General features: G+C 41.5%; 1 protein-coding gene across 9 annotated transcripts in view; it reads left to right on the plus strand.

The window, feature by feature from the left end:
* Nucleotides 1-19,275, plus strand: part of ARHGAP40 (Rho GTPase activating protein 40) — a 37,198-nt gene extending 17,923 nt beyond the window's left edge. For 8 of the 9 annotated variants that reach the window (XM_084537821.1, XM_084537824.1, XM_084537820.1 and 5 more), the window contains 14 exons: nt 2,547-2,749; nt 7,065-7,285; nt 8,528-8,603; nt 9,212-9,363; nt 10,013-10,178; nt 10,327-10,418; nt 10,548-10,625; nt 10,891-11,050; nt 11,811-11,893; nt 12,683-12,889; nt 13,162-13,302; nt 14,922-15,082; nt 16,085-16,140; nt 16,838-19,275. In XM_084537821.1, coding sequence (XP_084393947.1) covers nt 2,569-2,749; nt 7,065-7,285; nt 8,528-8,603; nt 9,212-9,363; nt 10,013-10,178; nt 10,327-10,418; nt 10,548-10,625; nt 10,891-11,050; nt 11,811-11,893; nt 12,683-12,889; nt 13,162-13,302; nt 14,922-15,082; nt 16,085-16,140; nt 16,838-16,944 — 1,881 coding nt within the window. In that variant the 5' untranslated portion in view covers nt 2,547-2,568 and the 3' untranslated portion in view covers nt 16,945-19,275. Of the gene's footprint in view, nt 1-1,910; nt 1,946-2,546; nt 2,750-7,064; nt 7,286-8,527; nt 8,604-9,211; nt 9,364-10,012; nt 10,179-10,326; nt 10,419-10,547; nt 10,626-10,890; nt 11,051-11,810; nt 11,894-12,682; nt 12,890-13,161; nt 13,303-14,921; nt 15,083-16,084; nt 16,141-16,837 lie in introns of those variants that run through there. The other variant, XM_084537819.1, reaches the window with a different exon arrangement.
* The last annotated feature ends 306 nt before the right edge of the window (nt 19,276-19,581 follow it).

Here is a 19,581-nt window from a genome sequence, read left to right on the forward strand (position 1 = left end):
TGAGTGAAGTCACCCTTTGAAAGAGCTGAAGATCCTAAAATATGGCCTTTCTGTTGTTGTTCGTGTGTTTTTTTTTTTTTCTTTTAAAATTTTTTCCAGGCAGGCCTGTGGCAGGTGTGGAGAAGGGTTTGCCATAGCTCCGGGTGACACAGGCTTGCTGCAGAGCTTGTGCTAGGGTAGGTGCTGCTGCGTCTGCAGCCTGGATGTAAATGCTGTTCCGGTGTGAATCCACAGACGACATTTGGATTCCAGATAAGCCTGCTCTAAACGAGGCTGAACACGAAGGAGAGGTACCTTCTAGAGTTACTTTGATCTGTGTAACTTAGATTCTGAAGGATACTTACATATCCACTGCACTGCACGATCCCACCACGGCAGCTTATGGCGAGAGGAGTAGTTACGTGCCTGCTAAGTGCCTTCAGCAGAGCAATTTAGGACAGCTTGTAAGGCAGCTCTTCAGCCTGTTTGGTGTTACGTGTTGAGAGACTGCTCTGCAGTGCAAACTTGGCTGCGTCGGTGCTTCTGGAAGTGATGCTGGCCAAAAAGCACGTCCCTCAAAGTGATCAGAAATTCTCCTCCTAAACTCACGTCGCACGTGGTGATCTCTGACTGTCCTATAACAACCTAACAGGACATCATGGCAATGATGTACTGAAATAGGCTTTTTGATGGTAGCAGGGTGGCTTTGTTTAAACCTAATCCTCTTATGAGAAGGCTGGCAGCCAAATGCGAGGAGATGCAGAGATGTAGAGGAGTATTGAAGAGTTGATGTAAGCAAAGTCAGCTAAAATTTTAACTCCTGATCTTGGTTTTAATTTTAACTCTTTACCTTTACCCACCAGGATAAAGAGCTTAAGTGTAAAGTTTAAAAGGAAAATAATGATTTAGGATGGTAGTTGTATGAGAGCTGTGAAAAATGGATGTGAACTATGAAGGTTAAAAACCAATAATAAAATCTTAGATTGAATATTTAAGTGCTCCTCCATGCTGTGAAGTGGAATCTCAGCTGCAGGTCTGTTCATCCAGGAGTAGGAAGGGAGAAAAGATGTGGATGGATAACAAAGCAGGCAGAATGCCTCTGCCTTTGTTGGAAGTGGGCTGTGTGGTGCAATAGCTCTTTTCAATTTTTAACTTTTGTGTTCCTGTAAAACAAACAAAAGACTGACTATTCGTGTTCTCCACTCTGTTGCTGCCTCCAGATGTTCTGCAGTGATGGTTATCGCTTCAGTTCTGACCTTTAGAAGAGAGAGGCTGGCTGCATGCATGTTAGAAAAGTATAAGCAGAATATGCATGTACATGTGTAAATATAAGAGCAAAATGTCCTCTACTATGTGCCTCCTAGTTTTTGGATCTTCACATTTGTTATTTTAAGACTTGAAATGCTTCTTAGAATAGCAGTTCATGCCAGAACTGCTAGTAATGGCTTTCCAGAATGAAGGGAACTAAAACTTGCAAGATATTTTGCCATCAGTAACTTCTGTAGTCCTTCTATACTTGTGAGGTTGATTTAATTTTGGTGGTGGTTTCATTGTCGTGTTCTGTCAAAGCATAAGACTCAACTGTTGTTTTTTTTCGTGTGACTAGGAAGCGATTCTGCGCTGTGTTTTGTAGTGGTGGCTGTTCACAGCTATTCTTGGAATGTTTTTCAAACCATGCTGAGTTGGCATAGCATGCGGCCTCTTGATTTTTGCGTTCCGAAGTTAAACTGTTGAGGTGTTTATATAAGTAGGCTACTCTTACACCTACTACTTTTTGTCTTTTAAAAAGATACACAGCAGGATTTAAAGGGCTTGCAACCCTTTGAAGAGAAGAACAAATTCATTTTAGGAGAGGCATTTCTTTATGAAACGATGAGAAACTCACAGCTTTCTTTAGGGAGGTTGAAAGCTTAGCTGAACAACGCCAGTCAGGACTTTGGCTGTCCATGAATTACTCAGCAGGGTGGTAAGAAAATTCTGTATGTTTGGGTTTCCCAGGACGCTTCCACTGTTTCACAGCCAAAAAATCTGGTCTGGGCAGGAAAAGAGGGCCTCAAACATCTGAGCTGTTTATTGCGTGAACCGAGCTGCAGGGCACAGAGCTGTGTCAGATTTTGCATACAGGGGACAAGCCTCTAGAGGTTCATCTGCTGCGGCTGGGAGTCGTTGGGCTTGCCAGATAGGCAGAGCACGTGTGTGCAAAGTTTGAAACGTCTTGGTTGTCTGTGGATCTAGAGGGTGAAACAGCAAGCTTACGGGGGGATCTTGGAAGCAAGTCTGGGAAACGCAGGAGGTATCTCGGAGGTTGCTGGAGGGACAGCATAGGAGGACTTGTACTGATATTGTGTCTGCTCACGTGTTTGGACAGTAGGGTTTGTTTTTTTTTCCCCTGCTCTGGTGGATTTGATCCCAACCTTGTCTGTTATTGCCAAAGACTAACAAAAGGAAGTGTAGTACTTACCTCTGTTTGGCTTTTACTGTAGCCATTAATCAAAAAGGATGTATTGTGAATGCCGTACCTGAATATGTGTAGCTTAATCTCTCTTCCTTATCTCTTCCTCTCTCAGTACCAGACATTGCCCTTGCAAAATGAACCAGCTTCCTCCGAAGAGTCCTTTGGTATCCCCGTTGTCAGAGAGCGTCACTTCCAGGGTAGATTCTTTGGACAACTTGTCAATGGACAGTTTTTGGCTGGAAGTAGAGAACATTAAACAGAGCACTGAAGCCGAGCAAGAGGAATGCAGCCTTGCAGATGTCAAAGCACAAGAGGGTAGGTTGCCAAAAATGTTGGGAGTGAGGGGAGGAAGGAAGATGTTCGTCTTTGAAAATTTTCTTGTGTACCTGAATGGTTGAAAAGCATGATGGCATATGGTTAGAATGTTACCTGGCAAGTCACAGTTATATTTATTTAGAGATTATTTTTTTTTTTTTCACTGGATGATGGTTAATGCCCCGCAGAAGAGGAGTGCTGGCCTCACCTAGTTTCAGCTTCTGAAAAAAAGCTGACTGAAGATGGGTGAGAAGTACATTCGTGGCTCCAGACTTTTTAAAGCAGCCACCACTAAGTGTGGGTGCCCTCATTCCTTTTGCACCAGCTGTGTGGTGAGCATGCCTTGACAGCTAACAGCATTTAGGAAGGGTTGTTTGTGTAAGTGGTCCTGAGACTTTATCATAGTGGCTTTTACAAGAGCTGCCTTTGTGGAAGGCAGACTTTCCCCCTCTGATTTTTCTGTTCAAGGAACCGTAATGAACGCTGAGTATGACAAGAGTACATCCACACAAGACTTTTCTGATACTGCTTTTAATTTTCTTTTCTTTTAAAGATCACTTTATGCATGTGGGGTGTTTCAGTTGGGCCTTCTAAAGCATTGATTTTTATCCAGGATTTTGGAATAATTGGAGTCTGTACCGATTGCCTTTTGACATGAGAGTTAAAATAAATATCCTGGGGTGTCAGAGGACTGATGAGCACCAAGCGGTTCCATGGTTGGGGCTCTCACATTTCCTGTGTCCATTCCGGATGATGGGATTGCAGCCTGCACAGCCTACAGCTGTTGTTCTGGCCTGATACTGAGAAGGATCTATGAGTGTAATGGAGAAATGTTTGAGTGAAAGTCCTGGTGTGATGCTATGTTTGGGAAGGGTAAATAACTATGCTGGGTTCATAAAGGGGCCCTGGAGAGTAGGACAGGAAGATAATCTGTGCTGGCCATAATGGGCAAGACACTGAACATCAAGGCCCACTGTCAAGCATCAAAGATTTAAGCTTGTGTTTTGGAACTGGAAGAGATACAAAAGTGACTCAGAAACTGACTGCGTCAGGGAGGAGACTCTGGAAAAGAGGGCATGCCATTAGATGAAAGGCTGTCTAGGATATCCGAAATACTGATATGCTAGAGGCAATTTGGTTGCTGTGTGTAAGCAGGGACACAAAGAAAAGTTTCCTGTAATGCTGCGCGTTAATCTTGTAGGTAAGAGCTAACTGCTTAATTAGCACTTGTAACCAGACAAACTTGAAGTAACGCTCCCGGTGGCGAAGCCTTCCTGGCAGGCTGGGGAGGGAGGCTTTTGCTGTGCTCAGCCTCTGGGTGCCTTCTGGGAAGGAGTTCAGCCAGCGAGCCTTGTGCTCGAAGGGTAAATAATGAGGGGAAACTCGAGGCTGGCCTAAATGCAGGAGGCCAGGCTGGGCTGGTGCCTCCTGGCTTTGTGTCTCTGCAGCCTCCAGCCGGAGCCAGGTGAGGTGGCCGCGCGGCTGGGCCGCTTCAGGCCGAAGGCACTGCTGCTGTTTGCATACAGGCAGAGAAGCTGGGCTTGGGCAGCAGGTAATAGCCCTGTCTGGAGCCGGTGACGAAGTGCTGATAACCATCACGGCGCGGAGGCTTCGTGCAGATAAGGCATCGCAGAAACGCTGACCCAGTTGGAAGGTGATGAGCCCCGTATGAGGGGTGGCGAAATGGGAGGCTGCTCGTGGCCTCCCACTGACAGCTGGTCAGCCTGTAACCTTGGGGAAGAACTGGGTCAGCAGAAAGGTGCTGGGGTTTCGTGCTTGTGGCCTCACCCACAGTTGAAAGGGGCAAAAACTGGCTTTTTTTCTCCAACAGGAGTAGTGTAGTTTTTTCCTAGCTACTTGCTCCAGCTATCTCCAAGGCCCATAGTACAACAGATGTATGTACTGCATGTGGTGGTGGCACTAAAGTATCTGTTAGTATCCTCATAACATGCAGTCATCTCCAAGAAACATCTGCAAAGGCTGTTTCTTCTCTTCCTCTGAAAAATAAGTGGGAAGTTGTACATAATGTTTGTCTGATATCATAGGATGTTTAGCTGTCATTCAATTTTTTGGAAACTAAACATAATTGTTATGAATACTAGTTTTGGTTAGCTCGTGTTTCAAGTCAGTTCTTGCAACTGGTGTTCTTTAGTTTTCATATTTATTCCCATTTGTGCCTCCTTCCCCAAATGTTGCTTGTCCAGATCTCACAAGACAAATGTTTAAAAACTCTCCAGGCTTGAATCTGCAGCCAGACTGCTGTGGACTTCTCAATTCTGGCCTATTCCTCTCTGATTTTCCTCTTCTTCCCATAAATAACCTACTTTACTTGTTTCCCTTTGTGTTACTGGTAAACATAATTGGGCCAAAAATATTAAATTGAGAAATTAACATCTGAACTGCTTTGGCATCGGATGGAGCAGTAGGCTTAAACGGATGTCCGACTCGTGGTCTTCTGCTTAGTGTTGTGTATTAGATTAGTTTCCTGTTATGACTGGATTTGGATATTTTCAAAATTTGCAAGCAATACTCTAACTTCCTGTAGTTCCCAAGGACAAAATAAAGAAGTCTTTTGCACGCTGTGCTTCTGTGAAACCACGGATGTAGGAGAAATAGCTGTATAGGCGGAATTCACAAATGTGATTGAGTCCCAACCCTACACATGCATGAGTAGCTGTAACCAAGTGAGCAGTGCCAGTGGGGATGCTTTTAACTGCTAAGCTTTTGGAGAACTGGACGTGAGAAGTGCCCAAAATCAATGTGGGAGAGCTAGCCAGTTTGCTATTTGCTCTGGTGTAATGCTCAATAGAGCTCTGTTTTCATGCAACTTACAAAAAGATACTGTGACTCCAGTAAACTCCTCAGCTTTTGGAGCATGCTCCTTCCATTCTTAGGTGCTGTGACAAAACAGCAATCTCTCCAGAAAAAAATAATCAATTTAATCTCATAAGATGATCTGTGTGGCTTTTATTGATGCAACAATAATGAGGTTTTGCCTAAGCAACTGTGATAGATAAGAAATACCAGTCTGCATCAGAAAGAAAGAATGGGAATGAACTATTCCATTTCAGTCAGTTCCGTTTTGTTGTTGTTTTTTTTTTTTTTTTTTTTCCTTTTCCCGGTATAACCTTAGGTAGAATTGTGCTGGAGTTGCCTGCAGTGAATGATTGTGATACTTAAAATTGAAAAGCTAAGGACTCTCTGGTGTTCACACTATTCAAGTTGAAGCCAGCTGCTAAATTGCTGCTTTTATCCTTGGATTTCAAGTAACTGCCATGCTCTGGGCACTTTCCCACTTGCACAAAAGGCACATCCTATAAGGGAAAATTGTCTTCCGTGTTTGAAGTGCTACTTTTGTATTGGAGATTGGCATGGAGTTGAGCTTGTTTGAATAATGCTGCTGTTACTGTCTCCAGGCTTGTCACACTTTACTTTGGAACTGGAATGGTCTTTAATTTTAGAGGTGTTTTGAGTAGATACAGCCATAAGTGAATGCACAGAGCAAGAATAATACTCTTGTCTAATGTCTGTGTGGGTAGCAATCCACTTAAAAACAATACAGTAAAGGAGCAGTGATAGTGCATGCAAATAATTCTGCAAGTGTATTAAATAAAATCCATTTGAATCTATCAGACTATCTGTATCTGGATTTTTTTTAAGTTGATACTGAGGCATGCATATGGATAAATAATAATTAAAAGAAATGGCCAAAGGATTGGGAATTGTATGAAAGCCAAATGGGCAGTTTTAAACGTTGTGTGGTTTCTCACAGACCTTTTGTATGCCGTCAGAGGACCCTTTGTGCCCAGGGAGGCAGTGCTGTTCGCTCTGACTTACTGTACTGGTGTACTTGTGCCTGCTGCCACAGCTCCTCTTTGCGTGGATAGTCGGTGTGAAGGCAGATTTCAGCAAATACAGTTGTCTTTCCTCCCATATACTGTGAAAGCCCCCACTGGGTTCAGTTCCTCTTGCCGTCCTCATGCTAATGCCATACAGTCACTGTTGTGCCCCTTCTGCCCACCATGTATATTACCAGGGGCCTGGTAGCACACACATCTCCGTAGTCTTTCTCTCCTCACCCTAGGTGAGGAAAAAGGAGCGTGTGGACAGTTACAGCTGCCTGAAGTGCTGTCTTTTGTCTGGCTCAAGCCTGGTACTCAGCCAGCTACCTGGGAGCAGGATTTCAAAGATGTGACTCTCAGTCATTGCCACCCCAGAAAGGGAATGGCTTGGGCTTCCCGTTTTCTGATGTTTCAAGAACTCACATTGCTCTTCTTTCTCTTCTTGCTCCCCTTTCTTGTCCATTGTCTTGCAGAGGGAGAAGCTGAAGCTGAGTGGCTCCAGGACGCGGGCCTGTCAGACCTCATCAAGGACCATGCCTCCGAAAACGACAACGTGGTGCTGCTCTCCACCCTGACGAAGACCCAGGCCGCTGCTGTGCAGCGAAGGTTAGATACCTACTCCCGGTCTAGGAGGAGGAAGAACAAGCATCCTGTGCGTGATGTTCGGGACATTTTTGGAGTGGTCGGCTCTGGGGTATGTTGAGTGGTATCTCCCGAAAAATTTTGTTGTACTGTGGTAGCAGCCTCAGCTTGCTGCACCTAGGGCTGCTTCCATTTCCAAAACAGATGGCTTCATCTTTTAAGCTGAAATGAATCTGAGATTGCAGAACTTCTGCATCCAGGTTGCAGGACTGAGAAGAAATTACTACAGAACCTGCAGTTCTATAATCTTCCTAGAGACTGCCGGAAGAAACGCTTTGTGTAGCACCTACAGCACTGCGGCTTCATGGAGCTCTGATATCATTTGGAGCCCTCTTGTGTTTTCTTTATTCCAGTGACATTTTATTCGAACTGCAAGTTCTTCTTAAGTTCCTCAATTGAAATTCAGAAAGTTTTTAAACTTGCATATTAAATAGAAATCTGTTGTATGCTCTATTGTATGGGAATGAAGATTTTTAGCTCTTAACCTGAAGTGCCCACCCACTAGGTTTCTTCTATTTGCACTTGAAAATCTGAGAAACTAAATCCAATCTGATAAAGTAACATTCTGGTGTGAATTAGTTACAGATGCTAAATGGGATGTTTCTGCTTAAATGTTAAGCTCTTCAGTTGTGTGCCTACTCTAAAAGTATAGTACATCTTCTGTACAGATTAACTTCTGTCCATCTGCAATGATTTTGCACAGGTTCCTTTTAGCTTTCATTCATCTGTCCACAACTCCATGTCATGAACAGGTTCTCAGAAAGTTGCTAGCTCCTGGTAACAGGATATGCTTTCTTGTATTCTGACTAGTTCTAGCAGGAGTAACATTTTCATTAGTAAAATTGACTGCCAAATGTCTCTTTATACTTTAAAGATGCACTTCTCTTCCTAGACCTGAAGAGGCAGGTTACTATAAAGACTGCAAGGGGAAGCTTTTAGGTGCTGATGCGTGACTAGATCCTTGGGCAGTTTGCTCAGTACGCTGTTTGTTAGCCCTCCAATATATAAACAAAAAAGAAATTGGCTGCTGATCATGAGGAAGTAAGTCTTGTTTTCATGGTGTAGAAATTCGTCATAAATGCCATCTGTGAAAGTTTTCTGTTTTTCACCTGCCTGTCAAATCCCCTAGTTGTTACTTGTTTAATAATTCTTAGTGTCCTGACCTTCAGCAGCATTTTCTCAGTGAGAAGCAAGCAATGTCAGGTGTTTTGTTTTTTCTACCAAAATCAGGGTGTCATTATGATGACTTCTGTTCTGCTTTGTGTAAGTAAGAATGTTTTGATTTACTTTTCAGGAGACAGTAGCTGAGAAAGAGGAGTCGACCCCAGATCAGTTGTGGCACAATCTACGGACTTCAAATGTTCAGAAACGTAAGAAGAAATTTTTAAATATTCAGTAGGTTTGGAAATGGGGTGTAGGATCTGAAGTGGGGCTGGAACTGAAAGGGAAGTTAGGCTAATCTGGACTCTGAACTTGAGCAGCTCTATATCCAATACTAGCTGTTACTATTAGGTAAGGCCTTATTTGTGTGTGTTTTATTTTTTTACTTTTAAATGCAAGCTTACAAATTTTGCTGAATTTGGGAAACTTTTCAAGGGCCTAGTGTTGTTAGGAATTAGCACTCGGTGATAACCTTCAATCTTCAAGAAAGCAATTAAAAAAAAAAAAAACAACAAAGATCATATAGTGAAATCCTATACACAGTTGCATGAAGAGAAGTTAGCCACAGCTGTGTCCTTTAATTTAAGGGCATGCTCATGTCTTACTACTGACCTGGTGTTCATATTTGTAATGTTAAGGCTTTAAGCTAGGCTCACTGTGCTACGACAGCACTGTTTTCAAATGCTAATACGATCCTTTTTCTCTTTTCCAAAAGCAGTTGACTCGAACCATGTCTTAAGTGGCAGTTTTAATGCAGTTGTTTTCTAAGCTTCACCCTTTTAGCTTTCTGAAATTCAAGGTGTTTTCTCCTCTGTAGCAGAAACCCAGGATTACTCCTGCACAGTTCGAAACTCTGGAAAGGAGGAGGTGTTCAACATGGACGTTGCCTACTCAGAGCAAGCAGCTGTCCTGCTCAAAGGATCATTCCTGTCTGAATCCAGGAGAATAAAGGATGGAAACGCTCTAACTGTAAGCATAGGAATAATTGTTCATGTTAGAGCTTAATTAGCTTCTCTTCTTGCCTAGATGGGTGCAAGACATTTGATTTAATTGTATGATCAACTCTTGGAAATGTCCTCCATGGATAGTGCTGCAACAGGCCTGTACTAGGCAGGGGTTTTTGGATGGGTAATGCAATCGTCCTTACAGTGGTGGGCAAGGATAACTGCTGTGTAGTGGGGGGTCAAAAGAAATAGTCCTTGTGTGAGAATCCGTAGCTATTTGGATGTGGATCTGGGTTGTAGCCACTGAAAAAAAAAAAAAAAAAAAGAATAACTGGACTTTCTTGCTTGTAATGCTAACAGTTCCTTCTCTGAAAATGTACTGGACTGCTTACAAAGTTCACGTGGATTAGGATGGGCATCAGGCTTTCTTTAATTTAGAAAACTAGGAGCTCCAATATATTTGAAGAGTGATGCTGAAAAAGGGAAATACTTTATTGAACCACGGTTTGAGTAGAAGTAGTAGTTTTGGTTATTTGCCTAGTGTTGAAAACAGGAGAATGCATAAACGCTTAGTTAGTGATAAAGAATGATGAAAATGCAACAGAACTTGATAATCACTAGGATCAGTAGAGTTGCTTGTACTGAACCTTTTGTGTATGTGTGTTTTCCTTTAGAAATTTAAAATCCACAAGGGCAGACTGGGAGTGACCAGGGTTGGAGATCTATCTGCTCAGGACATGAAGAAGATCCCCACACTGGCCCTTATTGAACTAACAGCTCTTTGTGATGTTCTAGGCTTTGAGCTGAAGAGAAACAAGGCAGCAAAACTGAAAACAACAGGTTAGTTGTTTTCTTGATTTTTGTTTTTTTTCTTTCCCCCCATTTTCTCCAGAACTTATAAAATGTGCTGTCTTAGTCTGTAGTGCTGGAAGTATCCCTGACACCTGTATTAGCAGTGGTACAGACTTAAAACATGTTTCTATTGTAGAGAAAAAACTCTTCGGAGTTCCGCTCAACACTCTGCTGGAAAATGACCAAAAACTGCTTCCCAACACTAAGGTCCCTCTGTTACTCCAGGCAGTAAGTTTTCTTGATTTCATTCATGCTTCTGTTCCTCGAAGCCGGGAAGCCTTTGAGGCTTGTGATAAGGAAGGGCTTAGTGCTCATCTTCTGTGTCTAAGAGCTTTCTTTTTTTCCCCCTTCTAATAGCTGCTATCTTGTTTGGAAAAGAGAGGACTTGAAACAGAGGGCATTTTGAGAGTTTCTGGGTCCCAGACTAGAATCAAGGTATGAGCTCTTTACCTTTGAAAATATTGGTAGTGATCAGGGAGCAAGTTGCTGAAGCAAGTCTCTGAATAAGGTCTAATTTGAATTGTTTTGTCTCCCTTCCCCGTACAATTAGAAGTGTCCATTACTGGGCGATCAGGCAATGTCTGTCGTTGAGAGTATCTGCGGTCTTTCAACTTGACGGGTTGACCTAGTGTTTAGCTATAGAATTTTCATTGCATTTGCTTACTGAAGCATGTAATAAATTCCATCTTTTTTTTTATAGAGTCTGGAACAGAAACTAGAAAGGGACTTCTATACTGGCCTGTTCCGCTGGGATGAAGTCCACCAGAACGATGTATCTGGGCTACTGAAAAGATTCATAAGAGAGCTGCCTGCCCCGCTGCTGACAGCAGAGTATCTTCCTGCATTTGCTGCTGTACAAAGTGAGTTCCTCTTTTGGCTGTTTAGTGTCAGTTTGCTAGTTTGTCCTTTCCTAGTCCTGGTCTCTCCTGTCAGGTTCTCTAGTTAGCACGTGGATTTTCTGGGAATGCAGAGCACAATACGTGCTATAGGTGGTCAAATGCAGTTTGCTGGGTGTTATGTATACTATTATATATCAGCCTCAATGTCTTAGTCGCTAGTTCTTGGTTGTACCCAAAATCTTTGTGTAGGAACACTGTCCTGAATAAGTTATGTTACTACATTTGAGGCTGCAAGGTTACTATGTGAATTAGGAGAACCTAATTAAAAAAGGAAAAAGAACACGCAGACTGAGCTGTGGCAACTGGCCAGGGTGCATGATCTTGGACCGTCTGCAGCAGTGCAAGACAGTGCATCTTATTCTGAGGTTTGTGCCTTAATAGGTGACTTGAATGTTTTGAGCCAACTGTGTGCGTTTTTTTTTTTTTTTTTTTGACGAGAAATAGGTGGTGGGGTCTACTAGAGTACACATAATACCAGCAAGTCTTCAAAAAAAAATAAAAAAATAAATAAAAATCAGTCATCTGGAACAAAAGTGATTCACTTCATAAAGGCTGTGTGAGCTTGATTTACTTCTAGGATTTGAGACCTTGTTTTACAGATGACAAATGCTACAAAAAGGAATTGCCTTAGCCCTGCTCTCAGTCTACGTGACTTGAGAACACAGTTTCCATTCTTAAAAAGATTGATGTCAGAAGCCTGAACCTGTCTTTCCTTTTCTAGATATTCCAGACCTGAAGCAAAGACTGCAAGCTCTGAACCTCCTGATCTTGATCCTGCCTGAGCCTAACAGAAACACGCTAAAGGTAAGTCTACTTGTTCCTGATTTAACTGGAAAAACATGTTCTCATTCCATGTTTTTGTTTAAGGAACTCTTATCACCTTTTGTAAAGGGGAGTGTAAATAACATATCAGATGATTAGGAGGTTTTACTTCATTGACTTGAGTATAGAAACTTGTGATGGAGGGGAATAAGCAAATTTATGGGCTGGGAAGTGAATGTAAGCTGTAAACACAGTCTGCCTTTTGGGGATCAACTTAGGAGGATTTTTTACATCATTTTCAGAAATGTGTTCTTTCTTTTCAGTGTACTAAAGCACTTCGCTATGGAGTGGAAGATGTATAGGTCTCATCTTAGTGCACCATAGACAATATATATGGGAGAAATTCATCAGCTGTGATGAAGGTGTGAGGCAAAATAGATCCAAAGGGTTTCATTTCCCATATCTAGGAATAGATGTGGCAGTTCCTGGGGAAAAAGAGGGTTGGCTTTGGATTCTGTAACTTTTACAACTGGAGTTTGTAAATTGCCACCAGTCCAGAAATAAAACTTACTTATTTCCTACATGTGCTATCTCTTCTTATTCATGAATGCTGGACAAACCATCTCCCTGCTTGGTGTAGTTATTTGTTGCTATTATTAGAACTTGGCTGCTGTACTGCCTGACCAGAGAGTTGTTGTTTTTTTTGTTGTTTTTTTTTTCCATGAATGTCTAGGAAAAGGTGCTGATTAGATGATCTCTCCGGCAATTGTAACTCTAGTTTCTTGAGTCCTATTAGGAGTTAAGATATTAAGTCTCTTTCCCTCTCCTCAGGCTCTACTTGAATTTCTCAGCAAAGTGGTTGCCAGGGAGAACAACAACAAAATGAATCTCTGGAACGTTTCCACAGTCATGGCCCCAAACCTGTTCATGCACAAAGGCCTGCCAAACAAGATCCCCGAAGGGAAGGAGAAACAGCTAGCAGAGGGGGCAGCTGACGTTGTGCGGATGATGATCCACTATCAGGATTTACTCTGGACTGTAAGTTGCACAGGTGTTCTGCAGTGTGATATAGCAGTGCCTTGGTCTGAATGGAACTGGGGTAGGGAATGGGATAGTCTTGGAAATTTCAGACGAATTGATTGTTTCCAGACAAAGCTTCTGTCTGAATTCCAAGATTGCCTGTTTTGAAGGTATATAGATATTTCATCTGCTGAAGGGGCTTCATAAAGTGATGTTTGGGTTTCTGAATGGCATCCTCACCTCTGCTTAATTTGTTTAAATTCCTTTTTTCTCCCTTCTTCCCTGCTCAGGTCTCCTCTTTTCTCGTAGCTCAAGTGAGGAAACTCAATGAGAGCAATAGTAAAAGGTACCAGTTCTGTGACAAACGGATAAAAAATTTGTTGCGGAAGATTCATGCTGATAAAGACAAGGTGGAAAAGAACCAGGCAGAGGTAAGATAGAACTGGTCTCTTTCACAAGTGCCAAATACTTTCCCATTATAGTATTTTCATGAGAACTTTGAAAAAGTCTAAAGAGTGCTTTATACAGAGTGAGAGGGAGAACAATCTGCACCATCCCAAACTCTAGTAGCCAGATTGTGGCAACAGCTGACCCTAACAGCAAGCGTACTGATTAAATCTGAAACTACAAAATACTGTTAAGATGTTGCATGTTTACAGGAGAAGGGGGAAGAGACCAGGAGCAGAAATGCTGAATTTAACCTCACATGAACAGAATTTACATAGCTTTAGGTGTTCCATGTGTTTAGACAGACATGTCTACTAGGATTGAGTCAGAATTCTTTGAGTGAACTTAAAGCAAAAAAAATTAGACCGCTACTGTAATGTGAAAGTAGGTTTTCAAACATCTTGCTGTGTAATGCTGCTGATCTGTATAGGACAAAGTGAAGGAGAGAGGTGAAATTTCTCTATTTCACCTCTTGTGTTGTTGCTGGCTGAGACTTTTAAACAGATATTGCTATTGGACCCATTTGAGTATCAAAGCTGCAGTCATTCTGCTGTTTTGATTGCCACAGTTAATTGATGAGTGTAGGTCTGTAGCAGGTAGGTTACATTACACGATGCTGGATTTTAGGTATCCCGTAGCAGTGGTGGTGATGCTGTGATAATCTAAGGACATGAGCAAAATGAAGCCTGCAGGTAGGAATAACACATGGAGAGCTTAAATCTGCATACCTGAAGAAGAGTTTGTATTCTCACAAGCCAGTACATCCCCCATCTTTCTGTACCAGTTGGGCTACTGAGATGCGCACCTAAAATTTATCTGGATATGTGTGCATGTCACTCTTAAAGGCACTTGCATTTCAGAAAGAATAACTACAATTTAGGCAGCCCAACATGCGACTGAATACTTAAGATTTGTGCCAACAGTGCTTCCTAGTGGTGGGTAGCACTGTTTCTGCAGAACTAGAATTATAAAATAAACATGCTTTGGTTTAGATCCACTTAGAATGGTTCCTTGTTCTGCATAAAAATTCTGAAAACTTGGTTCATGAAAAAAGCGTTAATGAGAACAGTTGACAAAACAGCTCTCAGATTCTGTTCAGTGATAGTTCAGTGCTTCCTTCTTGAAATTATCTTTTGTTCTAAAATTCAGTAGTCTGTGTAAGGCTGTTCAGTTGTCTAAATATTATTCCTGTTGTTATATTATTCCATATTCCTGTTTTTTAAAATGAATTCTAGAGAAGTCCATCATGCTAGTGGAAAAACACTTCTGAATTTATTCTGCCAGATCCCAATTTCATCAAAACCTGCAAGTGCCAGTACTGTGTTTGAACAGCAGAGAGCACCAGCACACACCGATCAAGACTAGTGTTTTTTCTCCCCAATCACAACACTGATGCACAGATGATTTGTTTATAATGCTCACTTTGATGCTTTTATAAGCTTCCATTCTCTAGTACATAGAATAAGAAACATTCTATGAACACCTGGCTGGATAAATTTCATTTTTCACATTCTCCAATGTAGTTTGAAACTTGATGTTTTAGCTGATAACAAAGTCTTTTGTGAAGTGCTTTATTCTTTTTTCTTCTGCTTTTCTTGTTCAGCCTTCCAAGGTTGTGAAAGTCCATGCTTCACTTCTCCTGAAGGATTCACTAGAGGTGCATCTGAACAATGCAACCAGAGTTGCTGATGTCTTGAGGCAGTTTCAGAAGAACTTGTGCCAGAATGGCTGGAATATTGTTAACACAGTCAACCTCCTTAAGTGGTAAGTGTCTTTTTCTCTGCTTATTTAGAGAAAATAAACTGCAGGTGGTCTAGTTATTATGTTTTCTGTCTTCTGGTGCAGCTGATGTGATGGAACAGGGAACTGTTACAAACTGCTGTCTGCTTTTCCATTCTAGATTTTGGGAATGGTGTGTTGGGTGGGGCAGACAAATAGCAGTTCAGCTGGGTAATTCCATCACTGTGCTCAGACTGGCAGGAGGATGGTGGTTCCCTCATCTGCTTGAAGGCAAATGAACCACAACAGTATGCGCAAAGCCTTGCTGGAGAGAAAGGGAAGTGGTGGAATAATGTTGACCATGCAAAATAAAACTTCTCTGGCTCTCCTGGAGAAAAGCATCACCTGTGTGAGCTACTTGCCTGGAACAAATATTTCCAATGTGTATAGGTTCATGAAGCGGTTTCCTGAAATAAGCTCTACAGTTCCCTTCTGTGCTCCAGTGATGAATTGCTGAAGTAATCTCCAAAACGAACAACACAATTCCCTAACCCTGCAGGCATGTGCAGTATTCAATAGGTGAAATGTTAGCGCATCCCCTGACTGTGTCCATGAGCTCAAAGAGGGTGGATGGGGAGTTGGCTGAGTATGAGTCAGCTGGGAACTAGTATCTCAGTCAAGCTCTTACAGCTTCTGAAGTCTTCCTGCAGATGAGCTTCTCTTGCACAGGCTGTTGACTGTAGAGGAATGCTGACAATGACAGTTGGTATTTATGCCTTTTGTCTTTCTATTGAAGTGTTTGAAGTGTGCTTCTCAATACAAGTAGGGAATATCTACCTTGTTCTTTGCACAATTTTGGGTGTCATTTCCAACAACCAGATAGTTCAGGAGAATCAGCAAGGTTGCTGTACTATACAGCCTTGTAGCTTCCTTGACCATTGCTGACTTCTGCACTGTGAGCAATTCCTTTGGAAGAAACATGACTGAACTACCTAACCTGCCCTTCACAGAGCTTTGTTAACTTCGGTGTGTTTTTCCTTTCTATAGTAACAACTCAACAGAGTGCACAAACTTGCTCCTGTATGAAGTGGGAGGCAATATTGGTAAGTCTGGGTGGTAACTAAAAATAAGTTTGATACCCGGTTTTTATGTCTAACTTACAGTGTGAGGGAGTCATAAAGATTAGGTGATTTGGAGGGGGCTCCAGAAATTAAAAGACAAATGAACAACTGTGGGTTAACCCCACCAACAGCAAACAGCAACTGTCAGAGCTTTCCTCTATCAATAGGGTGGTGCCATCAGATGGAAAGAAAATTTAAATAATATAACAACAGACTGGGGAGTCTGAAAATGGAAAGGAATTCTTATGTCCTGTTACAACTGGTTCTGAAGATCATTGTCTACCAGAGTGATTTGATTTTTCTCTCAGTATTTCTCATAATGGCATGTGTAGAAGGAAAAATCCATCGTATCAAATACAACTTGCTCTAGCTACTGGATTTGATCACTAGCATAATTCAAAATGCATTTCAAAATGCTTTTCAAGAGCTAAAGTTATTGGGTATGAAAGTGAGATTACCTTTCCACAGTTGAAGCTCAGCCTTAGTGTGGTTTTAAGAAATACACATTCATTTTAACATAAAGAACTAGAATTTTTTCAGTTTTGTCTAACCACTTCTGAATGGTTGTAGCATTGATATCAATGAGGACAAGAACCAGTCTTTGGGGGGGGGGGAAGTAGTAACTATGGGACTAAAAATATAAGAAATGTTTTTTTTCTGAATTTCTTGTTCTGAATAGGTGAACGTTGTCTGGACCCAGACACTTACCTCTTAGACTTGTATCATATCAATCCACATGCTGAGTGGATAATTAAGCAAAACCCATCGTATCCTCGGATGTCCTAAGAGAGCATGAACAAAAACTTTGGTTGAAGGTTTTGGAAGGCAAGAGAAAGCCATGAAGATGTTCCCTATATAGTTACAGACTGGACAATGTTTGTGTCTTTGAAGGAAAAAAGTTTTATTTACTACTTCCATGACAGCTGGCTGTGAGTACAATAGCCCACATGTAAACAGGGGAGTTGATAAACAGCACCAATTATCCTTACGCAGCTGAATTTGCAGGGATATGATTATTCTTAAAAAGAATAAAAGACCCCAAAACACCCTGCAAACAAAGCTACAGCAATTATACAACAAAGATGGAATGTAAGACAAGAAACATCTCTTGAAGTTGGTAGAACACGTTTGTTTCTTCTGGATTTGCTGTTCTTTGATCACATCCACATTTTGGAGGAGAGACAGTTACATGCTACAGCGGTACTAATCCTCTTGGTAAGATCCACCATTCACTGTTGCACGTTACCAGAAGAAGCTGTGATCCTGGGTTTCAGTAATAAGATGCTGTTACTTCCTCTGAAGAATGAAAAGGAATGCTTCCAAAAAGGCCAGATGGGATGCGAAGCTGACATCTTGCATTTAATGGCTACAATTAAAAACATATATTCATCACAAGAAAAAAATGCAGGTGTTTATTTTGCTGGAAAACCTGTGTATCAACAGTTAACCAAGGAAATACTCTGAAGTGAATTTGAGATTAGTAATCTGACCTGGAAGGCTCTGTGTGAATATGACTTAAAAACAAAACAAGAACCCTATGATGTGCAGTGGCTCAAATAAGAGGTCTGTGCCTATATCTGTCTGGTCCCTACAGTGGGTACTAAATTGAGCCCTTTACCACTCCGACCACACGTTTTCATCCTGCAGAGCATGGTGGCTGTGGTCTGAAGAGTCCGGGGGAGAGTGGAGCACTTGCACCATGCATTATTACATAACCAACATCTGACCTCAGTTCAAATGAGACTTTGCTTGTGGAAGAGGAGTGCAGAAATATTTTCTTTTGCAGTGATGCTGAAATACCTCACATGAGGGAACCTACTATGCAGTTACAGGTGGTGGAACATGCACCTTCTGAAAACCCTGACATTTTTTATACTGTTTTTAAACACTGTTGGATATTTATTCATGTGGCAGAAGCAGGGCTGCCCTGCAAGTGTATACTCAAAGTATTTCATTTGCCAAGTCCTAGCTGCACTAGTGACAAGCTCTCCAGTATTATTTCTGATGTTTAACTGAATTCATTTCCACTGCAGTCTGAACTTTCCCTCCCCTGTTGTGCCCCCTCCACCCCCTTTTTGTTTGGCTATACCTATTCATTTTCTCAAAGTCCTGATTTGTATTGTAAGAGCACTTCATTCTGTAGTTTGTCTGCGTGGTTAAATTCTCTTGGTGAAATAAGATCCTTGAGAAACAGGTGAGCCATAGTATGTATTCTTTCTAACCTGCTGTGAATATGGTATGAGTGATGCTGAAGTCATGAAATTATGCATATTTTAGTCTACTTTTTTTGGTTGAGATGTTGTTGCAGATGCACTGATTCAAGGGGCTATCTTCATAGCTATCTTTTTAAGAACCTGTAATGGTGTGAGGGGAAAAAAAATCAACCCAGAACCCCAGAATCAAGACCTCTTCAGATAACTTTTTTAATAGGGCTTTAAATTGTGCCTACCAGGGCCAAATTGTTGCCCTTTACGATGGGTGCTCTGCATCTCTTAAAAGATAAAGCTGCTTTAAAATTGGGCATTAAAAATCAAAGGTACCTATTCACTCATCACTTCTGGAAGACTTTGTTGCAGTGTTGGAGCTTAGCAAAGGGCAAACACCAGAGATGTCATTCTCTGAGAAATACCTAACTCACCAAGGTGTTTGTAGGAAAGACTGAAGAATCTGTTCCAGTTCAAAGGTGCTTTGTAAGCTAAATTACATCTCTACAAATCACAAAACATTGCATTTTTCTCCACCAGTTGCGTGCTAAACTTTTTTTAATGTATTAAGTGAAGAATGCTACATTGCTGTTTCTATGAACGAGAATTTTTTGTCTTTTTTTTGAACGCCAAACAATGTGAATCAGTGCTGTGAAAAACAGGCTTGGAGAATCTCACAAGACAAATACCACTTCTCAAATATGAAAGGTAATGTAAGAAAAATCTCTTTCCAGATGATGGCTATACTTTTTTTTTCCCAAACTTTGTACCAAAGAACAAGTATGAATTTTGAACAGTCACTGATGTGCAATCTGCTTCTGGATGTTGGCTTTTAATAACTTTTTTTTTTACAAATTTTTAATTCTGTATTTAAAATTCATTTAATCAATGAGACAATAAAAATACGGTCACACTTCTTGGCTCCAGTTTCATTAGTGGAATGAGTTAGCACAGTAAATGGCAGCAGTCTGTGAACTCCAGCAGAATTTGCCCTGTGCCTCAAAAGGGATGGATGTACCCGGAGTCTACATGAGCTAGACAACTTTCATGTTACAGCTTCAGATAAAGTTCCTCTTTGGATGATCCTGTGAGGTAGCTGTGAAATAGCAGTCCAGGAGGAGGAAGAGATGTCAGCGTTGGGTTCAGAAAGCTTAGAGGAATGTTTGGAGCTGGTCTCTTGGCAATGAGTTGACACCCAGTCCCTTCATGAGCAAGGGGC

The sequence above is a fragment of the Aythya ferina genome, assembly GCF_964211825.1.
Source record: "Aythya ferina genome assembly, chromosome: 16".
Lineage (NCBI taxonomy): Eukaryota > Metazoa > Chordata > Aves > Anseriformes > Anatidae > Aythya > Aythya ferina.